This window comes from Calidris pugnax, unplaced genomic scaffold, assembly GCF_001431845.1.
Source record: "Calidris pugnax isolate Ruff unplaced genomic scaffold, ASM143184v1 scaffold133, whole genome shotgun sequence".
Classification (NCBI taxonomy): Eukaryota; Metazoa; Chordata; class Aves; order Charadriiformes; family Scolopacidae; genus Calidris; species Calidris pugnax.
In genome coordinates this window covers 6460382-6482489 of record NW_015090977.1, presented here as the reverse complement: position 1 = coordinate 6482489, position 22108 = coordinate 6460382, and the positions used below count along the sequence as shown (strand labels likewise).

The following is a 22108-nucleotide window of genomic DNA, read 5'->3' as shown; positions in this document are numbered from 1 at the left end:
TGCCAGCAAGTTACGGGTCAGTCTAGACCGTGGCACGGTTGTACCAGAAACAGGTAGTCTCATAAAAAGCCTCCTGCCCTGCTGAACTCTATCACCCCGCCTTTATTAAAACATCTGTTAATCCACTATGAGTCTCCCTGTGAGCTTTATAAACAAGTAACGCTTAATTAGCAGGATGTTGTGTTATGCTGCTGGCTGAGGGTGAATCCTTAGGCCATGCTTTAACACCGGAGATTGCTCCCACAGATAATCCCAGCCTGCCCAGGCACGGCCCCGATTTCATCAGTTTTGTACAAAATCAATGATTCCAAACTTTGCTATTTGGGCTCCCAAAAGGACAGGGTGCTCAGCACCCTCCCCCACCCGTCCTTCCTGGCAGATGCGTGCAACAATAACCCTCTGTGCACGTTGATGCCCCCAGAATAGTTGTCTAAGGGATGTCACTTGGTGGTGGCCAAGGGACAGGAGTGCCACTTACCTGCTGTTGGCCTGAGAGGTCCCCGCCAGGTCCAGCGCGGCCCCGCGGTGCGGCTCGGGGGAGATCTCCCCTGGGGGGCTGGAGGGCTCCAGCTTGGTTGGATCTTTGGTAAATTTGCTTCCTGGTGCCGGGGGCGCAGGGCGATTTTGGAAAGAAAAGCAAGACCAGAATTAGCAACCAGAGGTGCCAACGATGCAGCTTTTCCACCTCCACTTGTTCCCCTCCTAGTCCTAGAGCTGAGGGAGGGCAGGGTGGGGGACAGGTTTTCAAGAGTCACCTACTTGCAAAGGGAAGGCTGCAGATTTAATTGGGTTTACACATTAAAATAATATCAAGATGCTTGCTTAAACCTCTGTGTGCTGGGAAGCCCTACCAGGGATGGAGCATCTCCAGAAGGGCTGGCTGCTGGGACAGGGTGCTGAGAGGTGGGGACTGGGGTTGGGAAACCCAGACAAGGTCAGGGCCATGGACCAGTGCTGCAGGAGCAAGCCCCAAAGTGGGGAGAGCCCCATCCCAAGGGATGGGACTGGCTGGGCTGGATGGGAGCTCAGCAAAGCCCAGAGCAGCAGTGACACGGGCAGTCCCCTCCTGCAGCTCCAAGACCCACACGCAGCGGGAGAAATCTCTGCTGCAGCGACACGGAGAGGGACAAAAGCATCCTGTCACCATGAAAAACCTCCTCTCTCCCTTCCCCGTTCCTCAGCAACCTGAAAGGAGCTGCAAAGAAGCCTCAGCAATGACCTTGGAGATGAAAAGAGCGATCTGAAGGCAGGGTAGGAAATGAAAATCGGGCAGGGAAGGTGAGCAAAGAGCTGAAGGATTAGTGCCGGGGGAAGGAGGGAATGAAATTACGCTGTGAGGCTGCAGAAACCATGTAGGTGTCTTGTTAAATTGCTGCTGCCAGAGGCCCTTCGCTGGTCTCAAAGTGCCATCGTGACATCCCCACCCTTCCAGGACACATCCCCTCCGTGGGAACACGAAGCCTTTTCCCTTTCAGCTCCAGTCTGCAAGGAAGGGCAGGGCTCTGGCAATGGGACCAGCAGCAATATAGAGCCTTAAAGACACTATTTATCTACCGACAGTCCAAAAGGCTCCTTTTAATTTGTGCTTTCTATGGACCAAATCTTGTTCTCGCAGCAGCGAGGATGCCTGAAGCTGCTACCCAGGGGAGTAGCAAAAATAGGTTTCCTAGCAGTGGTGGGTATTTTAATTAAAGGGTGAGCAAAACTGTACGGGGAAGCTTTGGGATACTTTGCAGTCGGCAATTTAAAATACAGCTCTGCTCGGAAAATAGTGTCTTTGCAAAAATGGCACCTCCTGACTCAGCAGATTTTTTTTTTTTTTTTTTTTTTTTGCACAGTCAGATGTGCTGACGCGAATCACAAAAAAGCCAGGTTTAATGCGTTTTGCTTCTGGTAGCCCTGCAGGGACCAGGCAGGGGAGGGGGAACTAACTGCCACCCGCACCAGACCTGCTGGGTTTGCTTCCTCCTTGCCTAATTTCCACCTGCACCACCCTGCCATGTAACCCCCCTGCTCGTAGCACCGTGCTTTCCATCAGCAGCTGATGTACAGACATATGGGATGCTTCCCCTTCCCAAGATACCACGCCACCCTGATGGATTTGCAAGGAAAATCCAAGCATCCCGAGACACAGTTCAGTGCTCCATCCCTTTGGGGTGGGTTAGAGCTTAAAAAATCTTTTTCTTGAGAAAAAAACATCATTAATGGGGTTGAAGACAAAGAAACTCCCCCATGGAGGTGAGACCCACTCTGCTGGAGGTCCTCTTTGGGTGGCTGTGGTGCCGTTGTCCCCAGGGAGCACCCGTGGGGCTGTCGTGGGGCCACGGGGGTTAATTTAGAGATGTCAGAGGAGAAGGTGGTGTCTGTTGGGAAAGGTGCCAGTGTGGGGAAAAAAAAAAACCAAAACAACAAAACAACCACCCCAAAACAGGTCTTTACTTGCAAGCCAAGCCCAGACGATCCAGGAGTGGGGCTGGGCGGTGACAAATTCGGGTGCAGTGCCATAGTTTGGGGGGGATCGAGGCGGTGGGACGGGGGCAGCTGCTGGAGTGAGGGTCAGGTCACACAGCATCAGTTCCCATCTCATTTTATTTGCCAAGAAGCACTTAGCCTGGCTTCTCCAGCTCAAACCGCCAAAAAGAATAAAAAACACAAGGCCAACAAAGCTGAAGAAACCCCCTCCTCGGGGTTTTGTCACTGAAAAAAATGAATTTTTGTTGTTTTTCTTTTAAGAACAGTCAGCGGCTGGATGATGCTAGCACTTCCCAGCCAAAAAAAAAAAAAAAAAAAAAAAAAAAAAAATAGAAAAAAGAAAAATAAAAAGCTGGGAAAGGCCGCCACTCCCCCCAAAAAAAAAAAAAAAAAAAAAAAAAAGAATAATTTAGCAATGAGGAACCCAGCAGTGATTTTTCTTCCTCCTGAAAGCACAGAAACACACTGTGTGCTGCCTGTAGCTGCAGCTCAGCCCGGCACAGGGAGCCAGCCCAGCCTCACACACCAGGGATTTCTCACTTAAACCTTCAAAACACTATTTAAGGGGGGCACAATGATTGTGCCAATCCCTGGTGAAGGCAATCTCAGCACGCCCAGGTGTAGGGCACAGACAAGGCCTCTCCTCACTGAGCGTAATTGCACGTGTCCTGCACTTCTGCCGCTTACAGTGACATTATTTCAACCCTGCTTCTCCGGATAATCTTTCAATTTTGTGGGCAATAAATCAAAGGACGTGGAGAACCTACCTGTAAAAATTCTCTCGTCAAACATCCTAGGAGGAAAAGAAGAAAAAAGGGATTAGAAATAGGGGCTTCTAATGACTGAATTTTAGGTTTTATTAATGAAGAGCCTTAAACCAAGTCAAAATAGTAATTTTATTCACTCCCTAAAAACGGAATTAATTTTTCAGCTAAAAAAAAAAGAGCCTTTTAGCCTGTTGTGCAACTAAGCAATCTCACAGCACATGCTTTTTAACTAAAGCACCTTTAAATCTGCTTATAAGTCATTCTCTTCATTTAATTAACTTATTAAATGAGGCTGCTACAGCCTGGCTTTACCAAAAGAGACAATGGGACCGAAGTAACTGTTGCTGGACCTTCACAACGTTGACCATTGACCAGATGTCAGCTGTCTCCTGAATATCATATTTTGATGCCACCCATAACTTTGCTCCTGGGAGCAAAGAGTGTTCAGGGGCACGTCCTGGGGCCCGATCCAGCCCAAGCAGTGCAGGACAAAGCTGTTCCTCCAGTGGCTGACATCTGGAAAACTAATTCCTTTTAGGATGGCTGAGTCCTGTTGATGTCAGTGATTTTAGCCCCCATGGGAGCCTTAGCCGGGGTTTTTCTGCACCGCAGTTTCACACCTCCAACAGGGGAACAACACAAACGCTGCACAGGCAGGGAGTGAATAAATAAATTATAAAGCAGATTTTCCTGATGGAGAAGCAAAGAAGGGTTGCACGGTGGCAGAGATAACTGGGAAAACGTCCACTCCTACTCTGGTATAAATGAAGACACCAAGACACAACACCCTGCCTGTAGGCGATACATCCTCATCATCGTATATATAGGATGTCCATAAGTGATCACCGCAAAACAAGGTGGAGGGGAATCCCCATGTGGCATGAATATAGATGTTCCTCCTCCCACCCTCCTCCCACCCACCACTCCCATCCACCAAACGCCACTGGAGAGAGTTGTGTTGTGATCAGAGGGTACCGATACCACCCAAAACGCTGAGGGTGGCACCAGCTATGCCTGCGCAGGCTTACAACAGGGTGGTGGGGCTCGGAGGTGACCTCGGTAGGGGCAGCCCTGCCACATCCTCACAAAAAGGGAGAGTGCAATGGAAAACAGAGGGTTTTGGGGGGGAAAAAAGAGCTGTTCAGCTCTTTTCCATAAAAAAAGGTAAAGTGAGTTTTGGGTGTCCAAACAAACCCTGTGATGATGGAGGGAACACGGCACTCGAGGCCATGCTCTCCCCCTTGTCTTCCTCACCACCCACCTTTTGATGACAAAATGGATGTTGTGCCTCTCCTCCAGTATCCGCTTGAGTTTGGGGACACCGTAGGTGCAAGGTCTTTTGAAGGGAATTTTGTCTGGGATGCCGATGATTTCCACTGCCTCAGGGTCGCAGGCAATCTTCCGGTATGGGACAGGGACCATGTGGTCCAACCCCAAGGCTTCAGCTGAAAGGTAAACCCATAGTTTTCACTTAAAAATGCACTTTTCCTTTCCCAGATGATAAAATAAAAGGTTGAACTCAAGCAGACCGAATGCCTCCTGCCCTTTTGTCCTTTGCTTGTCCAAGAAGGTGAGCTCTGGGAGCAGCTTGCCCCCAGGAGATGGGACAACAGAGGGACAATGCAGTAGCAAACACACCTAACAAGTGTCCTCCAAAACCCCCAAATGGGCCTGGCATTGCTCAAACCAGGGGTGAGATGGCCCACGGGCTGTCCCCATCCTCCCTGTGATCACAGCAGGTCACTGAGCTGTATAATTCACAAGCTGCACAGCACATATATACTATATAAGTTACAGAGCTCATCTATAGCCCATATATAGCTCACGAGTTACACAGCACATATTTATAGCCCATCTATAACTCAGGAATTACACAGCCTGATGAGGATGGAACAGGCGACGACCATCAGCCTGTTCCTGAGCTTACAGCAGCCCAAACGCCCAGGAACTAACCCAAAATCACTCCCCCATGGCAAAGGAAGCACCAACGACACCCGTGAGTCGTGCAGGTGGAAAAAAGCAGCTGCAATAAGGTCAATTTTTCTCTTTCCCCCTACCATGTTAATTTAAAACGGCTGTGTGTCACCGCTCCCCCTCGCCTGCAAGACCCGGCGTTCCACTCTTCAGACCGGGGCCGTTTTACAGCCCAGTTATAAATTCCTCAACAGTGCGGGGGGGGCCTCCAAATGGAAATATTGACATAACCTTCAGCAGACACCCAGAGACTGGGAGCTGCTGGGCTAAATGTGTTAGGAAGAGCAGGGAGCTCTAGCATATGGCTTCTGCTGCTGTGTTAGGGAACAAAAATGATTGCTATATAATGATATGCAAACCACAAGCGCTGCAGATGCATAATGGGATATTAACTCCTACTCACCATATCTGCTGTTAAACAGAATTTGCACGCACTCCCTAAGGGTGTTGATATCTTCAGTTTCTTTTATAAAACTGTCCCACTTATCTATCAAAACAAAATAGAAGAAATAAGGAACTTCCATATGGTTCATACACAGCAGATGCACTTTTCTCGCGCAAAGCGCTGGGAAGCAGGAACAAGACTTTGCTGCTTTAAAAAAAAATATGATTTCCCTCTTCCTGAGCGGATTCTGCCAGGCTGGCAGATAAGGTCTGGGCTTCCCCAGCCCCAGCCCCAGCCTCAAGCAACCTCCTCTGCAGCCGTGCATGTGCAAAGCAGATTCCTAAGAAATGACCCCATAAAACTTCTCAACCCTGAAATGAAAGACCCTCCAGGACAGAGCAAACTCAACCTGAAATGAACCTTTGAAAGGTTCAGCCATTTCATAGAGGAGCTTTTCCATCTCCTTCTCTTTTCCAACTTTCCCACCCATATTTTTTTCTTTCTTTTTTTTTTTTTTTAATTAATGCAAGCAGATGAGGGTTTTGATGTAAACACGTCAGCGTTTTAAGGTTGCATTTCCCTTGGGTGGGGTGGAGGTGGGGAAATGGCAAAGTCTCCTCCCCACTGCTGATCCCCCCGGGCACCTCTGCAGAATCATGCCGGGGTTAGTGGGTTTCAGTTATTTTGAAATAATGCCAAGCTTTCAGCGGGTATTTGCTGTTTGCAGCTTGGGCAAACGGCCTCACCCAAAGCCGTGCCTCGGTTCCCCATGCATGAAGCCAGGATGGGATTTCCCAGCCAGTTGGCAGTGCAGGGAAGCTGCCTGGAGAAGCTGTGGCTGCCCCATCCCTGGAGGGGTTCAAGGCCAGGTTGGATGGAGCTTTGAGCAACCTGGTCTATTGGGAGGTGGCGGGGGGTGGAACTAGATGATCTTCAAGGTCCCTTCCAACCCCTCTGCCATTCTATGATGGCTGGGAGACCTCTGGGAAACCTTTCTTTAAGAGGTAGCTTCTGGCTACCTCCAGCACTGGAGCAGGACACAAACCTGTCTTGTCGTGGACAATGGAGAAGAGGATGCGCTTGGATGAGTGCACATTCTGGATGAGGGGACCTCCAGAGACCGACGATTTCTGTCCTGGACAAGAGGGGAGACAAGGAGAAAGGGCTGATGAGAGTCTGACCAACACTCCGGGTACCTGAACAAGCCCCCCATGGTGCTGTGTCCCCACTGGAGATGCCAACCCAACCCCACCAGCTCTCCTCCATGCAACCCGGTAGGGTCCTGGCCAGACCAAGCCCCAACCGTCCCCTACTCCAGCCTCATGGTGCAGCACCCGGTGTTTCAGAGCAAAAATGGAGGTGAGCCCCATTGACACCTCAGAGGCGCCCGGCGTTTCAGGGCAAAAAATGGAGGTGAGCCCCATCGGCACCTCAGAGGCACCCGGCACAACATGGCGGCAGGGCGCAGGTCTGCTCATCTCCGTATTTGCCAAGCTTTGCACCGATTTTCATCCGAGGACCACCAAAACACCCATTCAGTGCCGGGAGGGGGGTGGGCTTGGCAGCAGGCCCCCGTCTGAGAGCAAACTCCAGGCTATTACCACAGCAGTCGCTGTACTCCTGTGAGGAAGGCACCTTCAGCTCTCCCGCCGGCCTGGGCAGCAGCGCCTCGCCGGCCGCGTTCGGCCCGGAGGAGGCCTCTTGCTTTAGGTCGACGGCCATCTGGGCGGGCAGCGAGACGCCGTACAAGAAGTTGGTGACGGTGACAGCCGAGGGGGCATCCGGGCCAGCGGGTTTGGCCATGGGGCCGTTGGCACCAGAGTCCCGGCCGCCCTTGGAGGGGAGGGAGGTACAAGTCAACTCAACGCTGGGGTTGGGCTCTCGGTTGGGCTCCTCCGCCGGCCTGAGGGGAAGGAAGGGAGAAGAGGAGGAAAGAAACAGGTTCCTTTGGGTCCATCAAGCAAGGATGTGGAGGGGGAAGGAGAGCCGTGCCCGGGAGGGTGGGACAGGCTGCACCGCTGGCTGCCGGGCTCTTTGTTTCAAAAATTACAGCCATCACCCAACCTCCTCCAGCTTCTTCAGGCACCTGCACCGGTTTTGTCTTCTTTAACTGGAGCAGGTTGGTCTTACGGCAGTTCAAAGTGTTTATACTAAGCAGGGCACGGCCGCCTAGCTCCATGGCCCAGTGTTTTTTAGGGAGTAAAACAATTTGTGTGACCATAATGACTTGACTCCATTGCCTGTCCCAGCCCCCAGGACCCACGGCACCTTCAACAGGGACCTCAGGAGGAGCCCGGGGATGAGCCTCAGCCCCAGGAAGGCCACGTGCTTCACATGAGACAGGCGGCCGTGAGCTCGCAGACGGCTCGAATTCTGCGTGTCCTACTTTTAGCTGTCTCAGCCTGATTTTCCAGAAGTGCCGAGCCTTCAGAGGAGGTATTTGGTAGTGCTCAGCATTTCTCTGAATGGATCTGAGGTGCTGCCAGCCAGGCAAACGAAGAGGAAACGCACCCAAAACTGCCGAGCCCCTTGCGAAAGCGTGGCCAAAATGGGGAGCTCACCCTGTGGTCCCCCACCTCCCTCCTCGTCTGGTGTTAAAAATCCCATTTCGGCCTGGGAAGAAGCTTGCAGCATTTACACTGGAAACCCCTCTGGAGACAGAAAAGCACTTAGCTTACCACAGCGGAAATTTTGGCAGAGACATGTAAAGCGATGCGGTTAATGCACACGTTTACACACGCTTATTAAAGGAACGAGTCCGAAACAGTCTCCAGCCACCTGACATGGATGAACCTCCATGCAAGACTGGATTGGGCATGGCTGGACCCAGGTTTCTGGGTCTCGTGGAGAAGCTGGGACATGGGAGGGACCCTCCTGCCTGCTCCACACAAAATCTCTGCCATCCACCGGTGTCTGGAAGAGCTGCCATCCCGAGGCCTTGCTACCCTCCTGCCCCTTTGGGGGTCCCCAAAATTACCTTTTTAGCCTGAAGCGGATGCTGTGGCTGTGCTCTAAGATGGCCATCAGGGACTTCACGTCGTACTCCATGGGTTTCTTAAAGCTGATCCCCTCGGGCAAGCCGGCCACCGCCAGCGAGCCCGGCTCTTTCAGGAACCTCTCATATGGCAAAGGGACCACACTGCTCTTCCCCACAGCCTCACCTGGGGAGGGGACAGAGTTACACACTGATGGACATCCCGTGCTCCTGGCCACGGCTGCGCCGGGCTGGAGGAGTAAATGCAAGAGCAAGAGATCCCAATGGAAACGTCATGAGAAGAAAACAGCTTCCTAGCTCCGTACTTAGCATGCAAGGCCCCTCCAAGCCCTTTCTAAAAGCGCTAATTAATAAAAAGCTCACAAAAGCCAATAAGCAGATGTCTCATCTTTCGGGTTGCACAGTAAAATCCTCGGTTGGGGTCACTTGGCACAAGCCCACCCCCCGGGAGCGTCCGGACGCCTGCCAGCGAGGGATGTGGCCACCGGCAAGCTGGGAGGGAGCCGAGAGCTGACAAAGGAGGCTGAAGGGCTCACGCTGATTTTTATCTCATGTTTACCGAGATATTCTGGGAACCTTATTTTCAGCCGGTTTTCTTATTTTACCTCCTGGAAGAATGGAAAGTACTTTGATTGCTGGTGCTGTCAGGCAGCCTGAATGCACCTTGAGAGACAAGAAAAAAAAACCCCCAACCCAACAGTGTCCCTCCATCCCACCATCCGCAGGCAGCACGAACATCGATACGCTTGACTGCATGATCCCCTCCAGCAATCCAGAAAGCTCACCCGCTCCCCTGGACGATGGGCATAGAGTCCCCCCCGTGTCCCTACCACATGAGGTGGCTCTGTTGCACCTCTAACACTAAACCATGGCACTCTCCAAGGAGTTCCTTTCCCTGACAGCAGAAGACAACCAGTGAGCATCGCAGCTACACATAAATTTTCTAAACCAGCTAAAGAGCCCATGTGCCCAAACCAGGAAGGCTTATGGTGCTCTCCAGGCAAAACACCATTAGAAAACCAGCCCCTTCTGAAGGATTTCAAGGAATGACCAAACCCTTGAGCTGCTCTCTGTGGAAAAATTACTTTGGAAACCAACCCAAGTCACTGCGACCAATAAACCTGGTGCTGAAAGCACGAAGCAGAAGAAACAGCCGTGCAGGAATGTGACCTGTCTGGCAAAGCAGTGTCCAGATGCAGAACATCTGGCCCCATGGCAAGGTGTCTGCGCCTTTGTCTCCAGGTTGAGGAGCAGGCAGAGGAGATTATGGAACTTTTAAGTAGCTGTAGGATTTTACATTGTTGCTTTTCTTTAAAATATTTTCTTTTTTCTCTCTTCTATAAAGAAAAAAAAACCACCTAAAGATCTTACAGAAACCCTGGAAATCTTGTTGCACTGTCAGCAAGTTCTTATTAAAAGTGATTTCTTCAACATGTTCTTTGAAGCAACGCTTGACAACTAACGGCGTGTGACTTGCACGAGCCATCAAGGCTCCTTATAGGTGGGATGGATAATGTTTTAATTAAGTCAATAACAGAAGTTTCAAACCAAAGCTTTGCACAACACCACAAGTACAAGCCCAGAGGGTACTGACAGTTCCTCTGCCCCGATGTGCTGTCTCTAATGGCTTCCCACCTCCCTCCACCACCTTTCTTCATGATGGGGAGAAGCTCCCAATGCCCGTGGTTGCTCCTTATCAACCCAACGCTCAACAACTCCCCGAACACATTTTTATGGGGAATGTGTTACTGTCAAAGTGACCTTCACCAAGGCTCACACTGCCATGCAGAGACTCATGGTTTAGCTAAAGAGAGACAATAATCATCATTAATGCCTGTTTAATAGAAGCCGGCGGTAATCAGTCATCCTGTTGGAGCAGAGATTACCCAGCTCTGGAGGGAATTCGCGATCTTTTTGACTGAGCGTTTTCTAAGATTTTTTGTTTCCAATCCCTGTTGATGGGAGGCAACTGAAAGGATAAAAAAACCTCCAAAACCCTTAAGAAAGATAACTGTTAATTTCTGATAGTCCTCTCGGTGTTGGGAACAGAATCACCCTGGGGCACCTACTATCTCCTGCGGTATTTCTTCCCACTCAAACAGGAGAAGCTCTTCCCGGTGGGCATGCCGGGATGGGAACATCTGCCCGGTAGGTTTCCCCATCCAGTGGCTCAAGGATGGAAACAGCTGATTCCACTGAAATCAGCAGCAAAGGCAGAATTAATTACACCCAAAGCCAGAATTACACCCAACACCAGGCTAAAATCACCGTCCCGGGGATGCCCAGCCTCCTCCTGCCATGGCAATGCCAGCCCCTCTGGGTTGGGGACCCGGCCAGCTTGTCCCCATGCAAGTCTGTGCACCTCAACGAGGTGAAGAGCATCACAAACTCATCCCGACGGATGGGCCACCTAGTCCATACACCCCACGCAGATGCACCCTGGTCAAGGTTTTTATGCAATTATATATTTATGGTATGTCACATATGAATAATTCCCATATTCCTAAGAGAGCTGTAAAGCCTGGCGCTCTCCCGGCAGCAGGACAAGACCTGCAGCTCAGAGCAGGGATCCAATCAGTGCCGAAACACTCTCACCACCCCATTCCCTTGGCTCTGCTGTGTTTCCCCTTCCTTCCTGCTTGGGCCCAACCTTTTGAAGGCAGCGAGAGGATTTGATTACCCCCGTTAATGGGAATATCGCCTCCAAGTCCTCTAAGTGGTTTCAGAAAACCTCAGCAACTGTTCATCCCTGGGGGAAGGGCTGCCATCTCCCCTTTCTGTCTGTGAAGCCCGTGGCAGGCGCTGGCGAGGGGGCGCTGAATGAGAGCCAGCAGCAGCAAATCCTGCACTTGAGCCCAGGGAGGCTGGTGGGAGCACCCCATTATCCCTCTCCTGCTGTAGTTGGGGAGCCTGTTCCCAAACCCAGCACATAAACAGGGGCAACCCCTGCACTTCAGGCTCAGGGAGACCCGCAAGGCGCCGGCAGAGCTCAGTAGGACACCCCAAATCCCAAATGGTGATGGGGAGCAGCACCCAGGAAAGCCAAAGACCCAGTCCAGCCACACTCTCTGAACTCCCCCAAAGCATCACGCTGGGCTAATGCAACCCACTGAGCAGCACAGGGGAATACTGGGGTTCGTCGCCCCGTTTTCCCAATCCGACTTTGTTTTTCCTACTTGGGCCAGTGTAAGTCCCCAGGGGGGACAAGCCTGGAGCAGGGTCACCACCTCCAGCCTCTCCGTGGAGGCTACAGTGGGGACCTCCCGAGCGAGAAGCAGGCGCTGCCGCCGCTCGAGCCTCCGCAGATTGGGCCCGGAGGGAGCTCTGCAACCCACTGGGTTACATATCAACAGCCATATGGTCATCTACATTTTAATTGCAGAAGCTTTATTGCCGGGGATGATGCATGTGCTGGAACGGCACCAGCTCGTCTCTCGGAGCCGGGGCTGTGGGGCCGCCTGCTAGAAAAATCATCTTTTTTCCTTTTAAATAGACTTGCCAAGGAAAAGGATAAGGGAGTCTCTGCAGAGCCCCAACGGAGCGCCTGTGAAAGAGGTGCTGTAGAAGCAGCGTCACGGATAAAGGTGTGCTTGAAAATCACACTCAGGGCAGAGGCTTCCCCTGGCTGAGGGGACAGAGGATGCTCCCCCCAGCACGGGGATATTTTATGCCCAGTTTACAGCACTGGAAAGTGAAGAAGCAGTGGCCGGATCCCATCTCAAGGCAATGCTAACCCTACACAGGAGCACGTCCCACCACGCCGCCCCTGCCAGGTGCCTGCTCCCTCGCTGGGGACCCTGGCTGGGGCCAAAAACCGCATCCGGCAGCGGTGCCGGGCAGCTCAGCAAGCCCTGGGGGCAATCCAAATCCCCAAATGGAAGCGTGAAGGTTCTTACTATAAAGCACATCAAACACTTCCTCTACCATCTTCCTGAGGAGGTACACGTCTGATCCCTGGTCCGGGGAGACCCTGAGCACGCTTCGCCCGCACTCCTTTGCCTTCTTCTGCGCCTCCGCGTCCTGCTCCTTCCTCTGCTGGATTCCTGGGGGAAAAGAGGAGAAAATGGGAGACGTTGCGGTGAGAGGAGGGTTCATGGACAATGCCATGCGTGCTTTCGAGTGGCTGCGAAGCGATCAAACCCGCTGGGATGGGTTATGCCAACTTCAGCCAGGGCTGAACAAAGTGGCCATCAAACCCTATGCAAGATGGGGGTCCCCCAGGTGCTGGACCCCTCGCCACCCCCATGGTGACAGCAAGTCCCCTGGGTCTCCCATCCACCCCAGACCATGGCACTTGGCAGCCCCCAGCGTGCCAGGGAAGGTGCCAGCATGGGCAGTGGTGACAGCAGCGCTGCAGAAGCAGAGCAGGAGCAAGAGTTGGTCCCTGCCAGCCAGGGACATGCTCATCCCATGTGTGCCCCCTCCCCTCCCTGGTTTTCCCCCCTCAGCTGCACTAAAACTGTTGTGATTAATTGGGCAGCGCATTTCTTTTCTCTGGTTTCAATCTGCTTAGCCTTCAATCTCTCAGGAAAAGAAAATCCGCCTTTCTTGGAGGCTTTTTTACCCTTCAGCATCACGTAGCTCGGTAATACCAGCTATTTCCTGCTAATTTCCCCCATTAAACCTCAAATAAAGCATATCTTCGGCAATGACTTCCTTGCATCTCTAAACGCACAGAAAATTAAACAGTACAAGTACATTATTGCCGCTCTATCCAAAGCGATTCGCAAGGGATTTTCGGTGGCGAAGGACTAATTCCTTCATCATCCTCGACAGGCTCCTGCCGGCGATTGGCCCTGGTTGCTGCCTGGGCACTCAAGGAGGAGCTCGAGGATTCCTCCTGTCCCCCAGCCCAGGGCTGGGACATCACTGGGATGGGGCAGGAGCCACCTGGGGTACCCACAGAACTATAATAAGAAAAGGGACAGCCACCCAACATCATGCAACCCCTGGTAAGTGCCACATCCCTCCCAGGGCGCAGGGAAACAGGCCCTGTAAAACTTTTTTGGGGTGTTTTACCAAGGTGATGAAATGCATCTGCATCCACACCCTCCTCCGAGTGACTCTCCCTCCCGGCTGGGCACTAACTCTGCTCCGTTGACATTAATCCCGATCACTGTCAAGTTCCCCCCGTGCGCCAGGAAAGGCTGAGCCAGAGGTTCAGATAAAGGAGGGTGTTCGAGCGAGGTCTGCGCGCCCAGAGAGATAAGAGGCTTCTTACATCTCCCAGCGATGTCTGCTTTAGATTATTTCAGATCCTTTCTAAGGGGGCAGCTAGACCATAAATCAGAGGCACTTCCAGGGATGCTTTCCACTGCGTGCCAGTTTTAAGAGCTTTATGGAGCGGAGTTGAGCCTGGGCCATTTATAATTCAAGACAGAGTTATCACGTTTCATCCTGTCTCCAGCATCAGCCGCTTCGCCATCGTCAAGATTTTGTGCTTTCAACCAGACGTGACCATTTCATTTTGACAAAGGTGTAAATGAAACCAAAGGAGATGGAAATCAGGATCTAATGCCAGGCGCCTTGCCCCAGCACAGCCGTAGGTCACAGCTCAGGATTTATGTATATATATATATATTTCTAAAAGTGAGATTTGCAGATGGTCATAGAATCATGGAATGGTTAGAGTTGGAAGGGACCTTAAAGATGATCCAGTTCCAAACCCCTGCCCTGGGCAGGGACACCTCCCACCAGACCAGGTTGCTCAAAGCCCTGTCCAGCCTGGCCTTGAACCCCTCCAGGGATGGGGCAGCCACAGCTTCTCTGGGCAACCTGGGCCAGGCTCTCACCACCCTCACAATAAAGAATTTCTTCCCAATATCTAATCTAAATCACCCCTCTTTCAATTTAAAACCATTACCCCTTGTCCTATGGCTCCACTCCCTGACAAAGAGTCCCTCCTCATCTCTCCTGTAGCCCCCTTCAGATAGCAGAAGGGGCTCTAAGGTCTCCCCAGAACCTTCTCTTCTCCAGGCTGAACAACCCCAACTCTCTTGCCCTGTCAATCGTGTATCAAGAGCCCTAGGGAGACACAGCTGGCATTTAATACATTGGCCACCCTGATGCCATTCACCGCTCGGGTAGGTACCTCCCTGCCTCTCATGGGTGGTTGGAAGGGGAGGCAGAGTAAGCCACAAGTGCAGGAAACGTCCCCAAAATGCCTCCTGTCCTACAAAATGCAATGCACCACCGCAGAGGATAACTAAGGGTGGCTCTCCCGGGTGCACGTGGTGGCAGGACGGAGGGGCAGAGCGGAGCCCTTGGCAGGGAGCTGCTCCTGCAGAGCCCATGCAGGCTCCCCTGGCACACGTGTGGCGAATAACCCCAGCAGACAGCGACCCTGGCAGCTTTACAGCACTAGTGTTTGCACCAGAGCGAACCCTTCCCGAGCAATCTCTCCAAGGGATAAAGCACCAATATGGTTTCCATCAACACCATGTGTGTGTGCACACACGCCGGATCGTTTCTCTCCACCCACAGAGAAGTTCTCATATGTGAGTAGATCCGGGTCCGGGGTCCCCTTGGGTTTGGGGTCCCCATCACCACCAAAGCCAGATCCCATCCCAACTCCTGCACACAGTGGGGAAAGCAGCAGTTGGTGCTCCATGGATGATGCCATCCAGGAAATGCGGATCCCCATTCACTGCACAGCTCCCACCTTCCCCTCAGCTCCCAGGCTGGTTTTGGGGAGCTGGCAGAGGCACAGAGCTGGGACAGAGCTGGGTGCCAGCCTCACCACACACAGGGCTGCCTCCAGTCACACACCTTCCTGCCATACGTGGTGACCTGAGACCCAGGGCGGGGGGACCACAGCTCTTGCTCAAGTCATCCTTCCACCACTGTTAGACCCTCAAAAAAATAAGCAGCTCCACAAACAACACTCCCAACTCCCAAATCCATCCCTGGTTTTCCAAAACCAGGATGAAAGCCTCGGCCCAAGAGAGCCTCTCTGGGCCGATCACTAGGACAAACTAGTCCCCTTCTCTGGAGATCTTCAAGACCCGCCTGGATGCAGTCCTGAGTGATGTGCTCTGGGCGTTCCTGCTTTAGCAGGGGAGTTGGACCAGATGATCTCTAGAGGTCCCTTCCAACTCTGACAATTCCATGATTCCATGAGTCTGTGAAACTATATCTGCTAAGTCCTCAAAAGCCACTCTAATGTCCCGCAGTGTTGCCACAGGCTGGGGGCACAGAGCAGCCATCCAGCCCCGTGCCACCCCAGGGATGCTTTTGGAGAAGAGAGCCGAGGTGCACAGTGCCCTCCCTGGCTCCAGCCACGGTTCCCACCTCTCCAACTCTGACAATTCCATGATTCCATGAGTCTGTGAAACTATATCTGCTAAGTCCTCAAAAGCCACTCTAATGTCCCGCAGTGTTGCCACAGGCTGGGGGCACAGAGCAGCCATCCAGCCCCGTGCCACCCCAGGGATGCTTTTGGAGAAGAGAGCCGAGGTGCACAGTGCCCTCCCTGGCTCCAGCCACGGTTCCCACCTCCTTTCTCCATCACTTCAAACACCTCTTAGACCTATGGCCAGACAGCACCATGGTGCCCCCCAAACCACAACACCCCCATGAGCAGCGGTGGGGTCCCAGCTGGGACAACCAGAGCACCAACCCCAACACGGGAGACAACCACGCCGGTGGGGATACTCACTGCAAAACTTCTGGAAGTCGGCTTGCAGCTCCTTGCGGGCGCTGAGGAAGACCCGTCCCTTCTCGGTGCCCACCACGAAGGCGCTCTCCTCGTGGACGGCGATGCAGGCCACCTCCGCGTTCAGCTTGGAGAGGGCTGAGCACTGCGGGGAGGCACCGGGTCAGAGCGCCCAGGGCACCATCCCCACCCGGCACCCTCTGCCCTTTCCCATTGGGATATTTTTCCTTCCCATCGAAAAGATTCCTCCATCAAAATCAATGTTTGGGTCAGAATTTCACGGGGTTTAATGACATCCCCTAAACACTCTGGCAACTTCACAGCTGCAGAAAGGTGTCTGGCTGGGCTATGCTTTGCTGGAAAACAAGAACTATTGACCCATCATTTTGCTTCACTTTTTCCTATCCTAGAAGTGAACATTTTATAGTATTTCTTGTAAAGAAAACGCTCCTGTAAAAAAAAAACAAACCAAAAACCCAAAACCAACAACAATTTTTATTTTTCCACCAGCTCTCATGAAACAAGGAGCACGGGAATCTTATTTCAGCTGCAGAGCACTAATATGGTCAAAGTCTGGATTAGTGGAACGATTCTTCTTGTACAGTTATGCAAAACATTAAAGAGATGGAAAAGACTTCCTCCATTAATCCATTTTATGTAACGTGCGCTTCCTGCTCTACATAACACACATGTATATGCGTTTTTATTATTATTTTTTATATTATAATAGTTACGCAGCGCCAGCAGCATGAGTCATATTCCCATAGCTACAGCACCGATGCTATGAAGATGCTGTCCCCAGGTCACGATTTAAATGGGTGAAAAAGGGGGGGATTTTGCTATCAGCAGCCCCGGTTATTCACATCGCTCACCCCCGGCACCACGGAGGGGCCACAGGACCCGTCCCCAACCTGCTGGTGGCCGGGGAGGGAGCAGGACAGCATGGAACGACCCCCCCGGAGCTACCTTCAGCTCCCCACATCCATTTACAGCCAGTTTGATTCACGTGGGCTTAAACCAGTCTCTATACTGGGTCAATTTTACCTCCTGCTCATCTTCTTCGGGAAGAGGGTATTGAATCACATCCCCCAAAATAGATATTTCTTTAAAAAAAAAAAAAAAAACAAAACTCCTGTCAAGGACCCAGCAGCAAATCAAAGTATTTTGCTCAAAATACTCAACGCTCAAAACAGTAAATATAAAATCTAGGGGATGTGAGGTTTGGAGGCAGACCAAATCCAAACCCTAAGCCCCCTTGGCGCTGAGCGCGTGGCCCCGTGGTTTCTTTATCACGCAGGTAGACAGGCTTCCGTGGGTGCAGAGCCCGGCCCTGGTGAAGTACCGGGATAAAGGCTGAATTTCAGGAGCAGCCTGGCCTCCTGGCCCCGGTGTCAGCACGTAACGAGGACTGCGGGGTAATGTATATTCATTAAGAAGCTAAACTACGATAACACGATTTGCTGTCTGGGATGGCAAGTTTATAAATCATCAAAGCTGCTCGGGGTGCGTCAGCTCCGGAGAACCTGCTCCTTAATGGGGCGGTGATGGTTAAAAAGAAGGAAATTAGTATTGGATGGCAAGTTTATAAATCATCAAAGCTGCTTGGGGTGCGTCAGCTCTGGAGAACCTGCTCCTTAGTGGGGCGGTGATGGTTAAAAAGAAGTGAAAAAAAGCCCTACCTGCTTAGAGAAGAAGATGCACCCAAGATAAATACATTAAATACGACTTGGCTTTAAAAAGGGAGGGCTATTTAGCACGTCGCGTTGCATTAGATATTTGTTACTGCACACCCGCTTTCCCTTCTTGATCACATTCACAGTTAAAAATAAGATTAGCTCTGGTCCACGAGACTTAATCCAGACAGTTATCTTGTTTATGTAAGCACGGCTGACTTAGGCAAGGTTTCCACCGGGAATTCTACGTCAAAAGATATGAAAGTTATTTTCTTTGTTCTCGGAGATAAAAGCCATTGTTCTCCTGTTGTGTAAAAGCTCACGGTAACATCGGTAAAACATCAAGAAAAAAAAAAACACAACTCCAACCACCCTACATTCAGTTGATACCGACATAAATATTAATGGGAAAAGAATACACATCTGAGATTAACTTGGGCTGACTTTATGATCCTTAGGGCTGTCAGGGCAGGAGGGGATTTTTGTTCCCCAGCTCCGGCAGGTCCCTGGGCTTTCCAGCAGTGAAGGGGAGTGGGATGAGCTCAACAGACCCCCCCTGCTCCCAGTCAACCCCACTAAAGGGCGGCGAAAGGAAGGAGGGGGACGGGGACACCACCGGCTTCTTACCATGGAGTCTAAGGCAGACACTAAGCTGGTGATGATTTCATCTTTCTGGGGAAAAACCATATTCCACTGGTCAGCTCTGGAGGTGCTGAGAGTCGCGTCTAAAGGCTTCCCTGCCAGGGCCATATTCACCTGGAAAGAGGAAAAAGAAAAAAAAAAAAAAGGTATATGCATTGCTGTTACTGATGGAGAACCAGCACTGAGCATCGCCAGCACAGCCCAACACCAGCCTGTGCCATGGGCTACGGCGCAGCGCCGGCACGGATACACCGGGGAAACTGAGGCACGGAGAGAGGCTGGGCACAGCCTGAACCCCGCGTCCCCCACGTCTCCTCTGCTAAAGGCAGATAATTGTGGACGCTGCTGAGCCATACCCAAACCCCGGGGCTGATTCTGTGTGTCCCAGTAGCTGCCAAGTCACCTCTCTGCCCTCGGGTCTCACCCCCGGGGAGATGCCACCACCGCGTGGGGCATGTCGGTGATGGGACACCCAGAGGAGCAGGCTGTGGCCGTGCCAAGCTGGAGGATGTGGTGCTGAAGCAGACACAGAGCATTTCCGTGCCTGAGCTCCATGGGCAGGAGAGAGCAGGGGGTGACACATCCGTCACTGCGAGGACACCGTGCCCGCTGTCCCCACCCTATACTCTGGGCAAGAGCAGAGCCCGGCACCCAAAGGTGTCCCCCAAACAGGCCAAAGCCACGGGGTGCTCCACCTTCACCCCAAAGGAGAAAGGCAGTTCATGGTGAGGGGCTCCATCATCAAATCATCCCACCCTGCAGCTCCCAGGGGACAATGCTGGAGGGAGGACCAGGCAACACGCAAGGGGACCCCACATCCAAGAGGGGCTCAGCAGCAGGAGCTCCATCCCTCACTGCAGAATGGGGCAAAAAAGGGCAAAAAATGCCAGGGCCTGGCCACACATGCAACAACCGCGCCAGGCCTCTGCACACATCTCACCATGACCATGGGGGAAACTGAGGCAGGAGCTCACCCCACATAAATCACCCCACTCCCAGGGTACCCACACCCCATACAGCATCACCCCCCAGCACCCAACACACCCCCCGACACCCCACATTCCCCCCTCCCCAGCTATCACCCCTCCATCCCCAGGGCAGCGTCGCGCCGCCCGGCTTTAATCCTGCCAATAAAGGGTGGCAAATTAGCCAGCAAGGCTCGGGAGCCACTCCAACCAGCTCGTAAATCATGTGCTCGAAGCCCCAAGCGGATAAAAGAGGATTTCTAACGAGGCAAGACCGGCAGGAGCCGGGGAATATGAATGAAGCCTCCTGCCCCTAACTCCATCTGCAGCTTGGCCTGTAACCACGGCCACCCGGCCCTCCCCAAAACAGGGGTTAAAAGTCAACATCAAAAACCCAAATTCACCTTCCTGCCCCAGTTCGCACCCATCTGCAGGCAGAAGGAATTTCCACGCAAAGCGGGGATGCTCTGCCCCTTGCAACCAGGGAAAAGGTGGATTTTGGCCCAAAATAACAAGCCCCCCCATGTCTGCAGGTGCCTGAGCACACAGAGGGCAGGGGGCTGAGGAACATCGCTGAGAACCTCGCTGTTACGTGGGCATGAAATGAGCCAACGAGGGTGGAGACAACTCCCTGTTAAACAATAATGACTGAATTTCAGAAACTGCTCTCACCAGGACCTCCAGGCTGGCTCTTAACACCACCAACTGCCCAGATGAAGCCGAGTCTTCTCCTCCAGAAAGATCGTGGGGTAAAAACCCCCCAACCCAGGTGTCAGCTTGGAGAATAAAGCAGGAAACCCAACACAGGGTCCTGCAGCCTGGGTAATGCCACCCTCCGGCACAGCCCCCAGGATGTCCCCGCGCTGGGGATGGGGCTCTGCCAGCCACCTCCAGCTTCACCATCACCAGGGGCTGCAGCAACACTGGGAAACGGTCCATCTTGCTCCAGCCCTGTGGTTTCTCCACGCGTGGATGGACAGACAGATGGATGAGGGACCGTTTCACGTGCAAGCTCCCTGTGCGCGGCCCCGTGGATGCAGGGACCTCAAGATTCCTTCTTTTAATCACTGCTACGCTAATAAGAGGTGCCTTCTTGCAGCTGGCAGAGAGCAGTGAGGTGACAGTGGTGCCAAAGCTGGCCCTGAGCTTCTCTCCTGGCCCACAGGACACGGGGCAGCCCCAATGCTGGGCTGGGACCAGCCATCACCTGGGGGCTGGCATCGGAACGGACTCGGTCCAGGGAGCATCACTCCCTTCTTAATCCCTCCACAAGCACTCGCTTGGAAAACAGCCTTATTTTGATGCCAGTGCATATTTCTGAGCGCCCTAATTATTATTAAATATGACTGCTATGACTTGGATGCTCTTGTTGCCTTCCGGCAGCATTTTGGAGAGCCGGTCCCTGCCTCGGTGGGGCTGGTCGCAGCCCCTCGGAGAGCTTCAAGCTGCACCAACCTGCTTGGCCACGGCCTCCCACGGGAAGAGATGCTCCTCCCTTGGCTGCAGAAAGCAAAGCCATGAGCTGGATCCAGCCCCCAGAAGCCCGGGATAACATCAGTGGGAAGTGGGGCAGGGTCCCTGCACCCCCTCCCTCCCCCCTGCCTGCTCTGCAGGAAACCAGCACAAAAATAATCCCTTTCACCTGGCTGATGGTTTAAGAAGGAAAAAGGAGAATCACTCAACGAGAAAAAAAAATAAAATAATAAAAATATGACCCAAGTAATACAACCCAAGGAATTGAAGGGATGGGGGGGACAATATTCCTGTAAAGCTTTTAATCATTTATGGCCACGAAGAGCAGTGACAGCAGATTTAGAAAAGGGGGGTGAATAAAAGGGAGGAAAAAAAAACTTCACAGCAAGCGCTAGGCTTATTCAAATCAAATTAAGACGTACGGCTTGAAGTTGTTTGTCTAATCAAAGGGAAAGTAATCTTTCAGAAAACTGGGGTAAACCATTCTTATAGCAGTTAGGGCCGGCGGCAGGGAGTGAGGTGGGTGAGATGGGCACAGAGCATCCTACCCCCCTTCCCAGGGCTCCACACATCAAATCCCACCCCGGGGCATAAAACAAGGGGCTGATTTTCCCCCTCCCAGACCACAGCGGGGAGAGGGAAGCTCAGGTATGTCCCCAGCCCCATCCCACCTCTGTGCCCCGAGTCCCATCACCAGGGCACAGGGTGACTCAGGGACCATCATGCCGGTGTCACGGAAAACATTTGCAGATTGGTTTTTATTTTTTTAAATATTAAAAAAATATATTTTTATGATTTAATTTGATTATTTAATGATTTCTCCCTCCCGACTGAGTCTTGTGGGGGCGGGATGAGCCGTGTGGGGACAGGGGTGCAGTGCCACAGCCGGCGCGGGACACGGGCAGCCTGCTCGGCTCTTACGACATCTCCTTCCTCGCCTCCTTTTCTAATCCTGGGAAAGATTATAAATTTGGCCCCGGGGGAGTTTCACTCATGAATCACCTGGGCTGCAGCAAAGGAAAAGCCAGGCGAGCAGGGAGGCTCCCGAACCCCTGCAGTAAAGGCAGTGGTCCCCCCCAAACCCTGCACCCACGGCAGGAGCATCCCA

The 22108-nt window shown here is 52.4% G+C and overlaps 1 protein-coding gene across 4 annotated transcripts in view; it reads right to left on the bottom strand.

The window, feature by feature from the left end:
* The window catches only part of GTF2IRD1 (GTF2I repeat domain containing 1), a 62769-nt gene that overhangs the window by 28937 nt on the left and 11724 nt on the right, over positions 1–22108 (bottom strand). For all 4 annotated transcript variants that reach the window (XM_014953351.1, XM_014953349.1, XM_014953352.1 and 1 more), the window contains exons 2-11: positions 18548–18676; positions 16251–16392; positions 12490–12636; positions 8576–8759; positions 7200–7501; positions 6644–6733; positions 5617–5700; positions 4501–4684; positions 3240–3265; positions 479–599 (exon numbers count right to left, since the gene is read on the bottom strand). In XM_014953351.1, the coding sequence (XP_014808837.1) occupies positions 479–599; positions 3240–3265; positions 4501–4684; positions 5617–5700; positions 6644–6733; positions 7200–7501; positions 8576–8759; positions 12490–12636; positions 16251–16392; positions 18548–18670 (1403 nt within the window). In that variant the 5' untranslated portion in view covers positions 18671–18676. The remainder of the gene's footprint in view (positions 1–478; positions 600–3239; positions 3266–4500; positions 4685–5616; positions 5701–6643; positions 6734–7199; positions 7502–8575; positions 8760–12489; positions 12637–16250; positions 16393–18547; positions 18677–22108) is intronic.